Source organism: Neolamprologus brichardi, chromosome 12 (assembly GCF_056152115.1).
Source record: "Neolamprologus brichardi isolate AB-2024 chromosome 12, ASM5615211v1, whole genome shotgun sequence".
Classification (NCBI taxonomy): Eukaryota; Metazoa; Chordata; class Actinopteri; order Cichliformes; family Cichlidae; genus Neolamprologus; species Neolamprologus brichardi.
Window position 1 is genome coordinate 22,675,508 of NC_142115.1, and position 17,990 is coordinate 22,693,497.

The following is a 17,990-nucleotide window of genomic DNA, read 5'->3' on the forward strand; positions in this document are numbered from 1 at the left end:
GCCTTTTTAAAATTTTTAATCCCCTTTCTGTGTGTTTTCAGTGTGTGTGTAGACGAGCATGTGCACTAAACTCAAAAGTATTTTCCAAAATGGCCACGGGGAGCCAGCCTAACAGACGCACAGCACACACACCGCTTGTTGTTTTCTATATTTTATTGTTTCAGTTAGTCGACACTAAAGAACCAGACATCCAGCCCTCGCTACCTCATTGTTTCACACCAGAGCACAATGCAGCCAACATCAAGCGCAACACACACACGCGTTACATAAATGTATGTTGTCCACGATCATACAGAAGATGTCTTAAAGTTATCCTTACGACTCGACCTATGTGTGCTTGTATGAGTCCATTAATTAACAGTGTTATTTACGAGGTTCGGTTGCTGAATACAGAAATTCTCAACTACAAGCTGCTTTCTTTATACTCACAAAAACCTACAGCGGTCCATCTCAACACCTTGATTCTTTTCTTTTTCACCCGTTATGTTGTAGATTTGTGTTGGATTTACAGTGTCCTGCTACACGACCTGATTAGGGGAAGTTTTATCTGCTGTCACACAAATTCTTCTAGAGTCAAATGTGTTCACTCAATGACTGCAGGTCGCACAAGTCCTGTGGCCCTAAATCAAGCCCAAATCATCACCTCTCCATCATCGTGCTTGACAGTTACTATGAGGTGTTTGTGTGCGGTTTTCGCTAAATATGGTGCTGTGCATTATGACCAAACAAGTCCAGCTTGGTCTGAGCTGTCCAAAGAGATGTTTTTTTTTGTTTAGATGCAATTGTGCAAACCTTAAGCATGCAAAGTTGCCATGTTCTTCTTAGAAAGAAGATGGTTTTTCCTATAACCCTTCCAAACAAGTCTTTTTTTTTTTTTGTAGCATCATGAACTTTAACATTTAACATGCTAGCTAGGGCATGTATAGTCTAAGATGTAGCTTTTGGGCTTTTCTGTAGTTTCATAGTGTGACTTTACAGTGACTGTATTGGGAATGCCACTCCAGGGAAGATTGTTGCATTGAGTACTTGAATGCTCCAGACTAGAAAAGCAGAAATACCTCTGCCTTTATAGACGTGCTCACACCTGCTGCTGATTAGTTAATCAACCTCATTTGATCAGCAGCACCTGGCTGTTGCTTACCCAGGCAGTATGCTAAGTCTAAGTATCTCCCACGCACACTTACACTAAGGTGAATTTTTGCATTTCTTATTTCCTTTCCAACGACATTTTTATTAAAAGATAAATTGTAGACAGAGCTCTGTGTAAAAAGGAGATATTAATTCAGCTGTTGCCTAATTGCATCAGGGATTTAGGCACACGCTCCTGTCCAATTTGCTCGCACAATTCCCCGCAAAAGCCTTCGGCTTGCTTCTAATCTGCAAACTAAGCAAGTTTTTTTTTCTCCCTTAAAAGACGCTGGATTTATGTTGGGATTAATAGAACGAGAGAGATGAAGCATCACTCGGACACTCGAGCTCTATCACTCAATTCAATTGGGCATATTTTTCTGCTTTTCTTACACTGCCCTGAGCATGCCTGAGTACTTCTGAATTCATCTCTCTCTCTCGCTCACATACACATATATGTATAACATGTCCGTATAATCACTTGCAGGAACTTTGATGTGACATAACACTTTTTATTAATTACACTATATCACAACAGACTGGTCCACCTTCAGAGAGAAGTCATATTATCACCATCATCACCATCATGAGTCACTATGACCATTTTCACCACGCAACTGTATGACTGTACAAGTTCCCTCTGGTCTGTGTTTCTATGTGTGTTTGTGTGTCTGTATGTGTGTGTGAATTTAATGTGCGTGTGTGTGTGTGTTTGAACCAGCAGGGCACAGATGTGGACATCCAGACGTTTTCTTTCCAGTGCCAATAAAAAAAACCCAAAACACTGCTTGCAAAGATAAAAGTTTGTGATCTCGATCAGACAGAACATCTCCAGCTTTAATAACATTGTGTGCTTTGCAATACACGTTTCTTACATTTTGAAGAGCATCTGTAGGCAAACAAGTAACATTTTAACACATCTTCCATACACATGTTGTCCACCATCCCATTTAAAAATTCTGACAATCCAAAAACATCCTCTCTTTCTTCCACTCCTGCCACAATAGCAGTGGTTAAACCTTCCTGAACACAAGAAACAAACGGCACAGAACCCCAAAAATTATACAAAAAAAAAAAAAAAAAATTAAATTAAAAAATACTGCATATAGCAAATCACAGTTTTCTTCCTCAATGCTATTTTTTTCTATGCAGCAAAGCAGTTTTTGTGGTATTATGTTTTTCAGGGCGTACAGGCTCCAGAAGCATCCAAGCACAAAAGTAATCTCAGAGATGACCTTTAAGATGTTTTAGCTCTATTAGCTTAGACTGTGATGCTGGGCTTGTGAGAGAGAGAAGGGATTAAATGTGATACGGATCAAAGCGTACTCAAAGTTGCGATGTGTATCTACTGTATGAGATATATGCTTTGGTCCACTGAGTCACGTGGTTTAGCCCAAACTCAGCGCAAACTACGTAAAAGTGAGGAGAACCAATAAAGGAAAATATCAGTTACTATTGCTGATATACCTGTATGAAAACCAGGCTTTAGTAAGTTGCGTAGAGAAGAAGGCTGATTTTGGAGTCATAAATAAAGCAATTGACTGATTCCATAAATCTTAGCTGCCATAATACACACCACAGTCCTACACGACTGGGGAAAGCCATTTATCATGAATTGGTGAACAGCGACAACAAATCAATCGGTGATTCTCGTCTTGAATCTCATTGCATTTGAACTTGAGTCTAAAACCCAGCCTCCAGATCCCTCCTGACTCACTCTGGCATCAATCAGCCTTCTTCACACACACACACACACACACACACAGACACAAACACACACACACACAGACACGCACGCAAACACCCCCCGAGAGAATGAGCAAGCATCACTCTGAATCCCGGGGGCTGCTGTATGTCATCTTGTGTATTTGTGAGTCCAGTGCAGCTTCCCATTTCTCTGCCCTCTACTTCGAAAACAAAGGAAGAAAATAGTACAATCTAGATACCGACACAGTCCGGGACACAGTAGTTAGCGATGCTTATTTCTTTCAGCAGCTTATTCACATTTGTACATTTGTATTTTTGTTCATTCCTCTTGCTGTTATTTCATTTTACAAAAAAAAGAAAGAAAGAACAAAAGAAAGAAAGAAAAAAGGAAAAGTAGCACTTCTAAAGACCAAAGTTTAAGACTATCACATACAGTATAGGCAGCATAGAAGAGGAAAGTTGGTTGAATAGTCTATTTTACAGTAGGTCACTTGAATAAGAGAGAGAAAGAAGTCTGTGATTGTCAGTCCCTCCTCGTCTGAGGTGTCTGGTCATACAGCAGTTGTTGTTTTTCCCTTTACTTTTTTATCGTCTCCCCTTTGCTGAAATCTCTGTGATGTGAGGCATCAATGCGAAGACACAGAGTCGATCTTTGCTGACCAGTCTTCGTCTTAGCAAACACCTCTCTCACAGCCTCTTCCTCTCACAGCAACTATCAAAACATCACCGCTGTCCAACTTGACACAGTTCATTACTTTGTTAAAAAAAGAAAGAAAAGGAAACACAGCGGGTACGTGCACACACGGTGCAGCCAGCTGAACTTGTTTCTTCAACGTACGCTACTCTTTTGACACCAGAGGCGTTCTCATACGCGCTGCATTGGTTTCTCACAGTTAGTTTTTTTTTCTTATTATTTCCAGCTCACACACAGGCCCTCGCACACCGTGCCCTCTGTTATTGCACAGAGTTATTGTGTGGCAAGTTTTTGAACGTGTTTGCGAGTGTGCTCACTCAGTGCAAACTCTACTTGACTGTACAGCAGGGATGGATTCTGGGAGCCTTGTTAGTGCGTACTGTCAATGCTTCTTCCATTAAGCCTCACACTTAGCGCTGACAGGTGACAATAATTTCGCAATATGTCGAGCTAAATCTAGAAAAGTGACGGACTGACGAAACATCCATCCCTGTTGTGCAGCGGGCTGCACGAAGATGACAGGCATAGTAACTGTTTAGAGGGAGCCTGACATAAAAAATACATATACACTCAAGATTATCTTGCTAAAATGTAATCAACTAAACCAGTGTTCAACTTCAGTCAAGTTGTAGTTGCAAAAGGCAACTTCAGTTATAGAAAGAAATGTACAAAATGCTTCTTAATTTATAAATAATAATACTAGAAATCAATAAAATCAACATTTTCAAAATCCACAAACACCAATACCATCAAGTGCTGTTGTTAATAAACAAGAAGACATCGAATTAAAAATGGCTGTAAGTGAAACCGCAGTGATTATGACTGTTTTTTTTTTTTTTTAGTTTTTTTTTGTACCTCATATATCTGTAAAGGATAAATATGCCCCAGTAAAATGCAAAAAAAACAAACACAGAATGTGTCTCCTTGCATGCACGAGATGCTGTATATACAGTGCGTCTGTAAGCTTTCAGATATGTGAGCTGTACTGTAAGTGAGTGAAGTGGTTCTCAATAATGGGCATGTGTGGTACATTATTGAGTTTATTTTCAGTTTAAGCTGTTGGTGGACTGCCAGTAAAATGTGTGTGGGGAAGTGTGCATGTGTGTAAAATGTGGTTGAGGGCAGCTGTAGGAATGTGAGGAGAGCGTGAAGTTGAAGTTGTGGCTTACAGAACATCTGCAGGCTACAGTAATGAGGGATGTTCGCGCTCACCTTCTCCCCGGGGACATTTACACCTCTCTTTCCGCCACTCTCTCCCTCCGCCTTTCCACTCAACTGTCTACTCTTCCTCCTTCATCTTTCTCCACATGACCCATCCGTACCGTCACACTCCCATCGTCTTCTCCTTTCTACCCCATTGCTTCCGATCTGAACTCTCTCCCGTCCTCTCCATTTCTTCCCACCATGCATTATTACCTCTCCTCCCATTTCTCCCCTCTGCTGCTCCTCATTCCGGGCCCCTTACTTTTGTTTTCTTCTCCTTCACCTCTTCTATCCTCTCCATCCTTCCACCCTTGCTTCTCGGCCGTAAAACAATAAGTCTTGAATGTCTGTGAGGAGACTGTGCTAATGGAGCCCATTAGGCTGTAATGAAATATACATTACACCATTACAGAGCACGAGGCCTGGCTAAAGCACTGCACCGCTCAAATAATAAAACATGCACAATTCAATTTCCTTCTTGGACAGTTTTGAGTGACTTTCAGTGTGTGTGTGTGTGTGTGTGTGTGTGTGTGTGTGTGAGGATGTGGAGATGGAAGTATGACGGGATAAAGTATACACTGTGTGTGTGTGTGTGTGTTCTCGTGTGCATCCCCTGTAGCGCAGATGTGGTTTTCAAGGATGTCTAAGTGCTGAGAGCTTTGATGATTTAATATGGGTTGACCAAATGAACCACACCTTCTACAATGCCGCCACCCACACATCTGACCGTCATCTGACCACTCAAACCCCGAGCCTCCCCAGGCAACCTTTACGCCTCCCTCCCCGACGCCATGATCTCGCGATTGTTGGACAGCTGTGGACAAATGAATCAATTGACCTCTGACATGAGCGCTTGACATCACAAGGTGAAGCATCTGTCACTTTAGGGGGTTGGGGGAGTAGTCCTCATGTTACCCTGTGCTGTATGACAGTGCAGTACAGGCCTGAGTAAAACAACAGAACAAGAGCAGATAATGTAGATCAGACACTTTTTTTTACATTTGTATTACTCACGATTAAATATCGCACAATTCCTCCGCCGTACTCCTGAATTATTCCGTCACCACAGCAGTTCAGATCAGCCTCAGCTGCCGCTGTTTTGGGTTTTTTTTGCATCAGCAAAATTGGCCGACCAGAAATGATCTTTTCATCACATCTCCTAATTTTGTGTGACAGGAAAGCAGATTCTGTTTATTGTTTTTTTTCTCCAGTCATTATTTGGTCACACGCAATTTACTGTATGTGTACCAACGTGTTAATCATTGCCTGTGTAGTCTTGTTGGATGAATGCAGACATTAATACTGATATGCATTTGTGAGAGACAGACAAAAAGACAGACAAACCGACAGGGTGGGCGGGGAAAACACAGTGTCTTTATGGCTCGACATCTCTCAGAGCCATTTCCTTCGCCAGTCTCATATTTACACGCAAGAGATAGAAGCTTCCGGAAATCCTCCCCTCGCCACGTCTCCTCGAAATTTGCGGATGTTCAAACGAGTCCTGTTGTCCAACAGGCAGCAGGGAATGAGTCATTTAAAAGTCCTTTAAATTAGGTTTCATCAGTTTAGCCCCAGTCAGTTTAAAGCATTTGAAAATAAGTGAGATGCTGTTGTTTTTTTTGTTTTTCTTTTTACTCCAAAGTTAAATTACTCTTAAATGTCTCTTCGGTAAGGAAGGGGGATGGAAATGCATAAAGGAGAGGACATCGGCAGGGAAGAAAGAGGCGATCGGGGATCAGTTGAGGAATTTTTTGATTGCCTTTGAGAGTTTAATAATAGCTTCACATCCTGTACAGCGACACCTTGCACACACGCACACCTGCATCAGCTTCGCACGCTGCAGCTCGCACACACATGCACGCAACCACAAATATGCATTCACGTTCACATTCAGCGACCATCCCCACATAAATGCACACATGTCGCACACACACAGCTAAAACCCTTCTTCAGCCTCCTCCTGCGTTCAGCCCAGTATATCCAGGTACACAGGCGAGGCCTTGGCCAGGTTGAGGAGCAGACTGTGGATTTCTTTAATGTTGAGACGCATGTGTGGCTCTCTCTGCCAGCAGCCCAGCATCAGGTCATACACTTCTTTAGGACAGGTCCTAGGGCGCTGCAGCACCCTGCCCTGGGTTATACACTCTATCACCTACAGAGCGAAAGAAAGACAAGCATCAAGTTAATTGTGAGAAGAAGCCCCGTCTCATTAAGTAAAGAACAAAGCAGAAAAAATAAATTCAGTGTTCAAACTCCAGTTAAGATGATGGAGCATCTGCTCTGCCAAGTGAAAATGTCACAGTGAATAAATTATTTGCTGAACTCAAGAAATAATATGCCAGAGAAGTCTTCAAGACAAAGTCTGCAATTTCTCTACACCAGCGTGAGGGGAAAGTCAGATTTACAACATGCATGTGTAAAAACACCAACTCATTAGATGCACCTTGCTTTTACCTTCAGAACTGCTTTACTTGTTCATGGCACAGATTCAACAAGGTGCTGTAAACATTCCTCAAAGAGTTTGGTCCATTTTGACATGACAGCATCACACAGTTGCTTCAGAGTTGTCAGCTGCACAATCATGAAGTGAATCCGCTGTTCTAGCGCATCTCAAAGTTGATCTATTGGATTGTGATCTGGTGACTGTGGAGGTCAGTGACACCAAGGGTACAATGAACCCACTGTCGAGTTCAAGGAAGCAGTTTGAGATGATCTGAGCTTTATGACATGATGTTTTATCTGCTGGGAGCAGCAGGCAGAAGATTAGCACATTGTGATCATAAACAGATGGACAGGGTCAGCAACGATACTCAGTCAGGCTGTGGTGTTTATACGATGTTAAGGTGCCGAAAGTGTGCCAACAAATTATCCTCCACACCCTTACCCGACAAGCAGCAGCCTAAATCATTGATACAAAGGGTTTGCACCAAATCGAGCTTCATCAGACAAGCAGCATTTTTCCAATCTTGTATTGCCCAATTTTATTGAGTCTATGTGAATTGTAGCCTCAGTTTCCTGCACTTAGCTGACACAGCCGGTGGGGTCTTCTACTGCTATAGCCCGTCTGTTTCACGGTTCAATGTGTTGTGTTGTGTGAGGCCTCTTCTGCATACTTTAGTTGTAATGAGCATTTACTTGAGTTGTTAGCATCCTGGCTATTCTGCTCCAACCTTTGGCATTAACGGTGCTGCTCACTTGGTTTTCTATTTGATCACTTAGAAAAATTCCAGTGGATCAGCAGTTGTGATGCTCAGTTTGAACTTCATCTTGACCATGAAGGTGGCACGGATGCCCCTCCGGTGGTCCTCCTTGGGCTCTTGCACTCTGGGACCTCTGGATGTCTGGGGCCTGGATCTCATCCATGCCTGCTTCATGCCCTGAGGGACAGGGCTATGGCTCTCTACATCCTCTTGCAGACCATTACATGGGGAAACCATTTGAATACAAGCGCGCCGATCCACACAGGTGTGCACACAGGTGTTCACTGTTTGTAGACTTAAATCACACCTTTCTTGGCTGCTACTTCAAAGCACATTGTGCGCTGTCTGTCCTGCGTGCTGCACAACAACATTCAATATTTAGTATTTACTGCTGTTTACACTTAGGTAGATTAATGCGATGGTGTTGTGTATAGTATGTTGCTTTGTTTTGTTTTGTTTTTTTTTTGCTTGTTTTCTATTCTTTTTCTCTCAACAGGTGATCCCGGAGATATTTTTTTTCCCCCCTTTCTCAATGTCCCTCTCCCCTTCTGTTTTTCTTTTCCTTCCTCTTTCTTTCTCCCTTTCCTATCCCTCACTCATGTCTGTCCCGTCTGTAACAACTGAAAATAAAATAAATAATAAAAACAAAGGTCGATCAAATGGACCAATACGGCAATGCCATGATGATCCATTTGGCAAAATAAATCCATTGGGTATCCTTGTTGGTCTTCAGACAACAATTCTGACGGCTAAAGAACCAAATGGGACAGGCAAAAAAAAAAAGAAAAAAAAGAAAAAAAAAGAACTTCATCTTGACCATGACTACATGCCAAAATGCATTGAGCTGCAGTGGCCGACTGGCTGATTAGATATTTACATTAACAAGCCCATAAATAAGTGTACCTAACAAAGTGTCAGGTGATTGTACTGTTTGTAGTCAGCACAGGCAGTATTTCAATATCTAAAATTACAAAGGACCCAATCAAAACTTTAAATCCTGTGTAAAAGATATGTGAGCATCACATTTCATTCACGATGCGAGTGAGCTGTGATACCGCAGAGGATAGACAGACATAACGGGTAAAAGAAGACAGTGAAAGGGCTAAAGGTTAATTTTTTGGATGTAACCAGAGTTAAGGGCTCTCCTAGGGTTCATGCTGGTAAGGCTAAGGTTAAGGCGAGGGGTTGAAGGCTGTGACACTGCTGTGTTTTCCGGAAAATTGATTCGAATTCTGGGTTAGGTTGATTTTCTTTGTGTGAGGGAGTTGCTGTTGTTTCCACAATCTGATTGAATTTGAGCAAGTAGATTAATAGATAGACAATTCAGCCTTATTTTAATTTTCCACAGCTTTCTGATAGATGCAGTTGTCAATTCTGGAAATTTAAAACATATTATGTTATTTAGTAAAAGTCTATATTACCACATGTGGCTTTAAGATACTGCCATTTACTTCCAACTTCATTATACAGTAAGTAAGAGGAATCAAGAAAATACTCTTAATATCTAAAAAATATAAAAGGTGTGATGTCTAACAACTGCTACACTTCTGCTAGACTCTGAGCAAAGCAGGAAAAAGAAACGGCCCCGGCAGATTTTTCATCTGGGTTTTGTTTCTCTTTCTTTCGAGTAGCTTGCTCCATGTCATAAAGTCATTCTTGTTGAGTTTATGTGAGCGAGGAGATGATGCAGAACAAAAGACTCACTCAGTGTATACCTATGAGAAACATGCACACAAAACAGATCAAATATTTAGTCTTACTTTTACTGAAGGGCTGTTTCATCATATCTCGGGGCTGCAACATCTTGTTCAGCATCACTTATTAAAAAGAAGGTGCTTCCAAGGCAACTTTTACAGAACTTTTGTTACTTTAACTTTAATGCTGGAATTACCAGGACTTGGTGATCACTCAACAAATTTAAAAACACTGCAAAAAGTATGTTAATTATTAAGCCAGGTCGTTTATATAATTGTGACTCACAAACGTCTTCGTGCACCTGCAGAAGAAACTATTGCACTTATAATAAAAGTTTGTATACCTCATTATTGGAGAGCTGGTACCAGGGTTGTTTTCCATAGGTGAAGATCTCCCAGAGAACAACTCCGAGACTCCAAACATCACTTTCTGTTGTGAACTTCCTGTACATGATGCTTTCAGGAGGCATCCAGCGGATGGGCAGCATGGTATGACCTCCAACCTTTGAAAGCACACACACAGAGACACAGTTACACACAGAAAGTATGAAGTACGGTCGGATTGTGAAAGCTGAGAAGCATCTTATATTCTGTTTCCCCGCCCTGCATCAAGGAATAAAATGTCTGCTGTTTGCCAGAAAATATCTGACATTACCTTAAATTTAAGTTCAAAAATACCAATAAATAATATTACTTAATATAGGCTGGCTTCTCTACTTGTCGATGAACACTCCACTCCAACTGCATTGTACTCACAACCCATTGCCCCCAAAAGACCTTTACCATCAACACAAATAATGGCATCATCCATTTCAAAGAATGGAATAAAATCCTTCTTGTGATGCCTATAAAAAGAAAATTTGGTTCCTGGAGCCAGGGGGGCTTTCTCACTGAATCTAGACCCAAACAAGTCAGACACTTCCTTTGGCGGATACAAATCTTACATTAACTCATTTAACTCTAGCTGAGATAATAAAGCGTTGGACGTTCAAAGTCTTCATTACTAAAATGTCATAAATCTGGAGACGAAACATCATCAGACTCATTCATCTGAATGTGGTACATGACTTGTCGCTTATGGCAGGTTAGTGTAACAGATTTATTTTTGAACTTTATCCAAAAATATCAATCAGAGTGATTCTATGGCTTCATCCGTACCACTAGAATCCCAAAACCCAAGCTCATTCTCTTTCCCTTTAGTATCAGGAATTTTCAGAACACACCCAGCAAACTGAATGAGGTGCCCTTAGCTTGTTTTGGTCATCCAATTTCATACCAAAATAAGCAGAACATGCCTTTTTCACTCAATCTGTAATTTTCTGTCATTGCAGTGCAACAATCGAGAATTGCCACGTCATGAAGTACCGTATTTTCGGCACTATAAGGCGCACTTAAAATTCTTTAATTTTCTCAAAAATCGGTGCGCCTTATGTATGAATTCTGGTTGTGCTTACTGACTTCAAACCAATTTTATGTGGTACACGGCACTCAAAAATCAGTCAAAATCAGTCACTGAGAGTTAAAATATGTCAAAATTCTTTAATTAAATCATCAGTGTTGCTGCTTTACCAGTTGTAACAATTAAGTGTAACATCCAGGCATCCATGAAAACAGAATTTATTAAATTTAACGGCGTTAGCAGGAAGTTAGCTCGCTAGTTTTGCTAGTTACCTAAACCTAAACATGATATAGCATGTCCTGACTGAGTGATTTCTGAAAAAATTAAAACGTACAGCTCTGATATCACTTCCAACATAAATGAAGACAGAAAACTAAACAGCAGTGACTTTTGTAGTTTACTGAAGTTGGACTACCTGGTATGTAACAATGTGCTACATGATCGCTAGCAACACAGCTATGTTAGCATAACATAAACAGTGAAGCTGGAATATGAATGCTAACTTTTTCCACTCGATAAAAGTTAACGTGAGGGTTCAGGATGGTCTGGGACAAATGCAATCGCAAAATGCTGTAAACGGACAAAACTTCAGTCAGGAGAACAACTGAGATAATCCATCCACCATATGGTAAATGGCCTGTATTTGTATAGCGCTTTACTAGTCCCTAAGGACTCCAAAGCATTCAGTCATCACATACTGGTGATGGCAAGCTACATTGTAGCCACAGCAGCCCTGGGGCGCACTGACAGAGGCGAGGCTGCCGGACACTGGCGCCACCGGGCCCTCTGACCACCACCAGTAGGCAATGGTGTGCCCAAGGACACAATGACCAATGATCGAGCCGGGGCTCGAACCGGCAACCTTCCGATTACAAGACGAACTGCCAACTCTTGAGTCACGATCGCCCCATATGAGGTTAGTCATTAATATACTGCAACAACATGGGAATAGAGCAACTGTGAGAGAATTCAACATTAATGAATCAATGGTACAGAAGTGGAGGAAGCAGGAAGAATGAGTTGAGTCAAGTTTGACTTATCTGATCTGTATGAAAACAGATTCATCGACAGTGCGCCTTATATAAACTGCTTCATATCCCCTTAAACAACAACTGCACACATATACAGCTGAGCTTACACAAGGATCACATGGATCAGTTAAACAACCACAGCTAAATTCATTTATTTGGTGTTTATGAACAGCTGATTTTGCCATCTCATTACTTACAGTGATACAATGAAGATAAAAAGAATAACATGAAAATGTGTCATGAATACATATGTGTTTAATGAATTAAATTAATTAAATTAAATTAATTAAATTGATTAAATTATAATGAATCTTCTTTTAATCCCTCTTCTTTTGTCTCTCTTTTTCCTTTAACGGTGCAAAAATAATCTTATGACAAAACTCGTACGTAATATATTACATTTTCTTTACTAGCTCTTGGCTATAGTTACGCATTGTGTACAGGTGAAATATTTTCACATTTTTTTCATCTAATAACAAGTTTTTTTTTATTAGATTTTTTTTCTGTTACAAAATGTTTTCACTTACGCCAACATCAAGCAAAAAGAAGTCTAAAGGTGGATCCAAAAAACCCCCCAAATCTCAAGGTAACAGTTTAAATCTTCAGAGCCTCGGAAACCACATCCTAATTAAAAATGAGGAATATAAAGATACAAGCAAGCATGATGACAGACTTAATCTACTCTCTGACTGAAAAATCAGAGGGGTCAGACACAGAGAGCGAGCAAAGCATGACTTTCAGAAAAAAAAATGGACGAGTGATACCTCTGGATACTTACGAAAGGGCGATAATAGAAGACAATATATATATTTAAATCTGAGTTGGCAAAAGGGAAGCAAGATCTGTGAATCGTAACTCCACAAGTGTGTATGACAGCAGCGATATCCAATGCTACCTAAAAGTTTGAATTTTGATCCCAAGCTATTTATTTTGCAAGACATTAAAATTGAGGAAAACAAAAGGAGAAAAAAAAGATGAATTATTCAGCAACTAAGTAATAAAATCAAATCGATAAGAAACTCATCTCAAATCCAATGTTTTTTTTAATAATCACTATTTTAAGAGAGAGAAGTCATTAAATCAAACCAATTACCCATGAGTGAAAAAAACAGCATGTAAGTCACAGAATAACATATATGGGCTAAACTGAGGTTTCAGGTAACTTTTTGGTTTTTACATGTGAAATATATTAAAATTATGATTAACATTTATCACCTTTTGATAAGATTTTCCACTTATGACTGATGTCAAATCAATACCACATGGTTAAGGTTTTACTTTCTTTCGTAATAACTTGATTTTTCTTAATAACCCTGCGATTTAGACATTCTTACACGGGTTTCCAGCCCAACTCCCTCATGAAGTCAGTTTGATAGAATATGCTGCATTTATACCTCAGGATCGAGTTGCCCCTGTAGCTTAATGACCTTTATGTAACTACACTCTACAGATTGGCGCTGCAACTTTGGGAAAGCACTTATCGAACTGAGTTGCACTAGTTAAATGTGATAGATAGCATGCTATAGTAAAGCTTTAAGTAATGAGTACATTGGTGACTAAGTAGCATATGCACATTCTTGAGAACAGAAAGCATTTGCACATGTGAGCAACAGCATCACATTTCAGCAAAACCATCCAACATAATGTTTACTTTTGCTTGAGTTCCAGAAGCTATAAAAATTTACTGTCCTCCAAATCGGACGTAACTTTTGGTGACATTGCAAGTAAAAGGATGGTGATCGGCTGTAACGGCTGACTTAGATTTCAGGGTTTTAACATTGTTAAATATATTAACTTTTTCATTAACTTCTCAATGAATCAAAAGCAAGCCTAACCTGCTGACAAGATTTGTTCCTCTTACTGCACCTCCCCGCTCACTTTAGTCTCCCCTGAACATGAATCTAGCGACTGATCTGCACTCCACTGTGCTACACGGATAGCACAATCCATTTTCTAAGGTTTATGTGTGTCATTAATGGTTTGGTACCCACACTTGGCCTGGTTCTGTGTTAGTCAGGGGGTTATTTAATAGAGTAATAAAATGTGCACTGTCACACAGATAGCCATCAGGTTTAGGTTTACGTCTGGGGAAACATCTGCCTCCATCTCTGCAGCTCGTGCGCTTCAAACCCGGGCCTTCATTTTTCTTGCAGTGATGCTTTTTCTCCCTTGTTTCTCTGTTTATCATTTACATTTCTCCATCTGCATGCAGTATGCTAAAGCAGAGTAGAAGGTCCACAATGCATAATGTATATCGTAAATAGAATATAAAATAGAAAATGCTTATATTATTCACACTCCTGCACAATACAACAGGTTTGAGTCTTTTAACTATTATTATGAAGTGTACAACATACAGAAAACAGCAGGATTTTAGTCTAAAACATTCATTGTTGTCTTATTGTGATGCTGTGTTCTCAAAGAGCTCTCCCCTATATTCCTCCCTACATAATAGATACTGCATAGTCCATTCACATTGAACTGAAGGCAGTCTCAGCACCTGTTCTTCCTAAAACGCTACTATTATGATAATTCACAGGTTTATATTTTTATTTCAGTAGTGCTACAGTTGTGTTTCACTCTTTGTCTTAATTTCTTGGTTTAGCTCTTATTCTTTTGGAGCATGTGGCTCCAAAAGCCCAGCGTGCTCTAATAGGTCAGCTGGCACCTCAAAAATGAGAAGCTGAGCGATGGTAACAAAAGTCTGGAGATGCAAGTATTTGAACCAGCACCAGAACACAATAGCAGATTCTCACAGTAGACACTATGCTACACAATGAATCATTTTTTTTAAACTACATGCAATGTTTCTCATTTTTTCCTCTCAGGAAATGCCAACAAAAGACCAGCTAAGTTCAGGTTACACTACACAGCTGCACAAAGCACATGAAAACACACTAATCACCCAGTTCCTACTAACTGACAGATGTAAGTTTCCATAATCTTTGATTAACCCTCAGAATTAGTTTCGACTAACTCTGATTTCAAAGTTAATTCTAATGCTAGCTACTTTATTTACACAATGTGTTAAACGGCAAAGGGTTTCCCTTTTTTATGAGCGCACTGCTGAAAAAGAAAAATCACTGGATCTTCAGTTTCTTAGAGACTCGTCTGATTGTTTTTGCAGCCAGTGTTGCTGTCATTACTTAACAAAGAAATATCTTACACATTATTTGTTATTAGTTTTTGTTTTTTAATGATGCATTATTTTGCTTGTCTACTCTTTGTATAAAATTATTTGTGACACTATATCTTACAATACATTAGTGTAACTGTACTCTTATAATTTAAGCATAGTTAACAATATAAACTTAACACTGCTTGATCAAACAGGGTACCGATCCTTATCCTAATGAGGACACACACAGGGTGGACTGGTCAGTTAGCAAAGCTGGAATATTTCCTGGTGGCATGAGGGTTGTTTTGGCCTGCTGTGAAAAGTCAACTTGATCAGTAAACAGTTTACAAACCGCGACCCTCTCAGCCACACACTCTCCAATCCTCATGGCACACAGGTGTATTAGCTAATGACACATAAATGAACGCATGTAGGTCAGCAATCCCTACTCACTACATGTTGATCGGACAATAAGGAAAAGTGGAGGAGAGAGATAAAAAATAAAAAATATATATTAAAAAAACAGATTAAATGCTGAAAAGCAAATTCCATTTAGTGCCCAGATCAGGCGAAAAAACATGAGTTTTACATGACTGATCTCAGTGAATGTGTGTACGAAGCAGCCTTAATATCATTGACCAAAATTTTTGAGGAAAAAATTCATGAGGAAAAAAGCTTTAATGAAACGTATCGAAACTTCCGTCAACAAATATAAACCAGATGTAAATATTCTGGATGGACGAGATCCGATCAGAACTAATTAAGTTTTGTGAAAAGGAAGGACAAGTTGGGAAGTGATCCAATCAGGGGTATTCTCCTTGACGCGCACATTTGATCTGGAAAATGGTAAAACTAGCTCCTGTGCTCCCTGTTTCTCATGAAACCACGTCACATATGATGTCAGTGAAAAAAGATGCTTTGTAAACCACGTGGAGCAACTCTCACAGGTAAAAACACAACAAGCTCTTATACTTCATACTTTAGTCAAATAAAATATACTTTTTAATGTAATCTTATGATATTTATTTGAATAAAACTAGAGTAATAAAACCATAAGATGTTTTAGTGAATGACTAAAACTAAATTTGCTGTCAACATGAACACTGGTGAATGGATCCATCATCCAACCATATTTGAGTAATAATAATAATAATTTTCTTTTTTCCTCCAAAAACTTCTAAAAGATATCACAATGATATAATTAAAATGAAACCTTTTGGTCATAATAATTTGATAATGAAAACTGGATATCAGAACAACAGCTGGATTATAGCCAGCATAACTAGCAGTGTGATGGTTTCCATGTCCAGAGTTGTCTATATGTACTGTGTAGGTCATTATTGTCTCCAACTGACCGGGTTGACTACACCCCTTTGCCACATCTAAAGAGGGGTTTCCCCTCCTCGTGTAGAAAGCGCATGGTTATTCTGCTGGTTCTGAAATTCTTTGAATTCATGCGCTTTGAATTCATGGCAAATCAACATACTGAATATTTTTTTAAAAGGAGCTCATTAAATAAATTTAATCCACCATTCGATTGAACTCTGCCCTTAATCGCTGCTTCTATAGTTCAAAACTCCAGTAAAGGTTTGAATGTGATCACCGAGTTCTTTATAAACCTTTGAAGAACAAAGAATCTGTAGTCTCTCTTCGAATTTGTCCAATGTATTATAATATATTTGGATAGTCATCCAGCGCTCTGAAGAGTAACTTCCTGCTTAACTTCCTGTGTTAGAAAATGCATACATGTGAGTTTTAATGAGTGAAAGAATGAATTTTGGTTTGCAGGCCCCTCATAGACCTCGGTGCATTGTGCTCTTCACTGTCACAGTCTTACCCTTTAGTGCAATAAAAATGATGAAAAATCTAGAATGTTCTTGAATTCAGCCTAAAATCGATTTTTTTCAGAATTTTTGCCCATCATTTAGATAACTGAGGAACTTCCAAACTTGTTTTTTTTTAAAATTCAGTTAATGTTCATCACAGGAACTCAAATGGCAAACTGAAAGGGTGTAGGCTGAGCTTATATAACACCTACCTCTGAAAGTGTATTCAAGTAACAACCAAACTGTTTGTTAGTGACTGTAATGTGTTACATGGTGATGCAGATCATTAATGGAAGAAAAGCAAGGACTGCCAAGAAGGCATTTTATGAGCAGCGACAACACTAACGTGATGTGTTAATAATCTGTTTAGACTAAAAAAATCTAAAACCAACAAAAAAACCGATGTCATTTCTAACCAAATAAAGCTCTATTTATTATTGCACGTGGAAGATTAACATTAGAATAAATGTACTGCAAACTAAACAACAATTACACCAACAACATTAAACAAAATGTGAACATAATGGCTCTGTATAATTTCCTACTCATTGGAAACTCATTTTTCTCTGTATATGTTTTATTGTTTTTTAGTTTATTTTTGTTTTTTTGTGAATAAAAATCACTCATGCGTGAATCAACAAAGGATTTGCAGTTAAGTCAAGCAGCGTTGTTATTACTTGCTTTGTCGGGGAGATTTTTCCGTTCTACTCTATTGATAGTTTTTATATATTTCATTATATCCATTAGTCTTTTTGTGTTATTCATCATGACTGATCATTTCCCCTGATGCTCTGAAATATTAATACGGGCCTCTTGAACTGCCGCACAACATCTCTCCTTATATGTTTGTTAACTGTACGTGTATTTGTGTGCGTTCATTGGCGAGACAATGAGGAACAAAGTGAAGGGCAGTCACTTCAAAAGGGCACCAACAGGGCTGAATTAAACAGAAAACAGGAGAGAAACCCACGAAAGAGCAGGAAAGGAAAG

General features: G+C 39.4%; 1 protein-coding gene across 1 annotated transcript in view; it reads right to left on the minus strand.

Annotated features, from left to right (window-relative positions):
- Positions 1-1,931: 1,931 nt before the first annotated feature.
- The window catches only part of ntrk2a (neurotrophic tyrosine kinase, receptor, type 2a), a 106,060-nt gene continuing 90,001 nt past the window's right edge, over positions 1,932-17,990 (minus strand). Inside the window, exons 19-20 of the mRNA XM_087849187.1 lie at positions 9,971-10,129; positions 1,932-6,884 (exon numbers count right to left, since the gene is read on the minus strand). Coding sequence (XP_087705313.1) covers positions 6,699-6,884; positions 9,971-10,129 — 345 coding nt within the window. The 3' untranslated portion in view covers positions 1,932-6,698. The remainder of the gene's footprint in view (positions 6,885-9,970; positions 10,130-17,990) is intronic.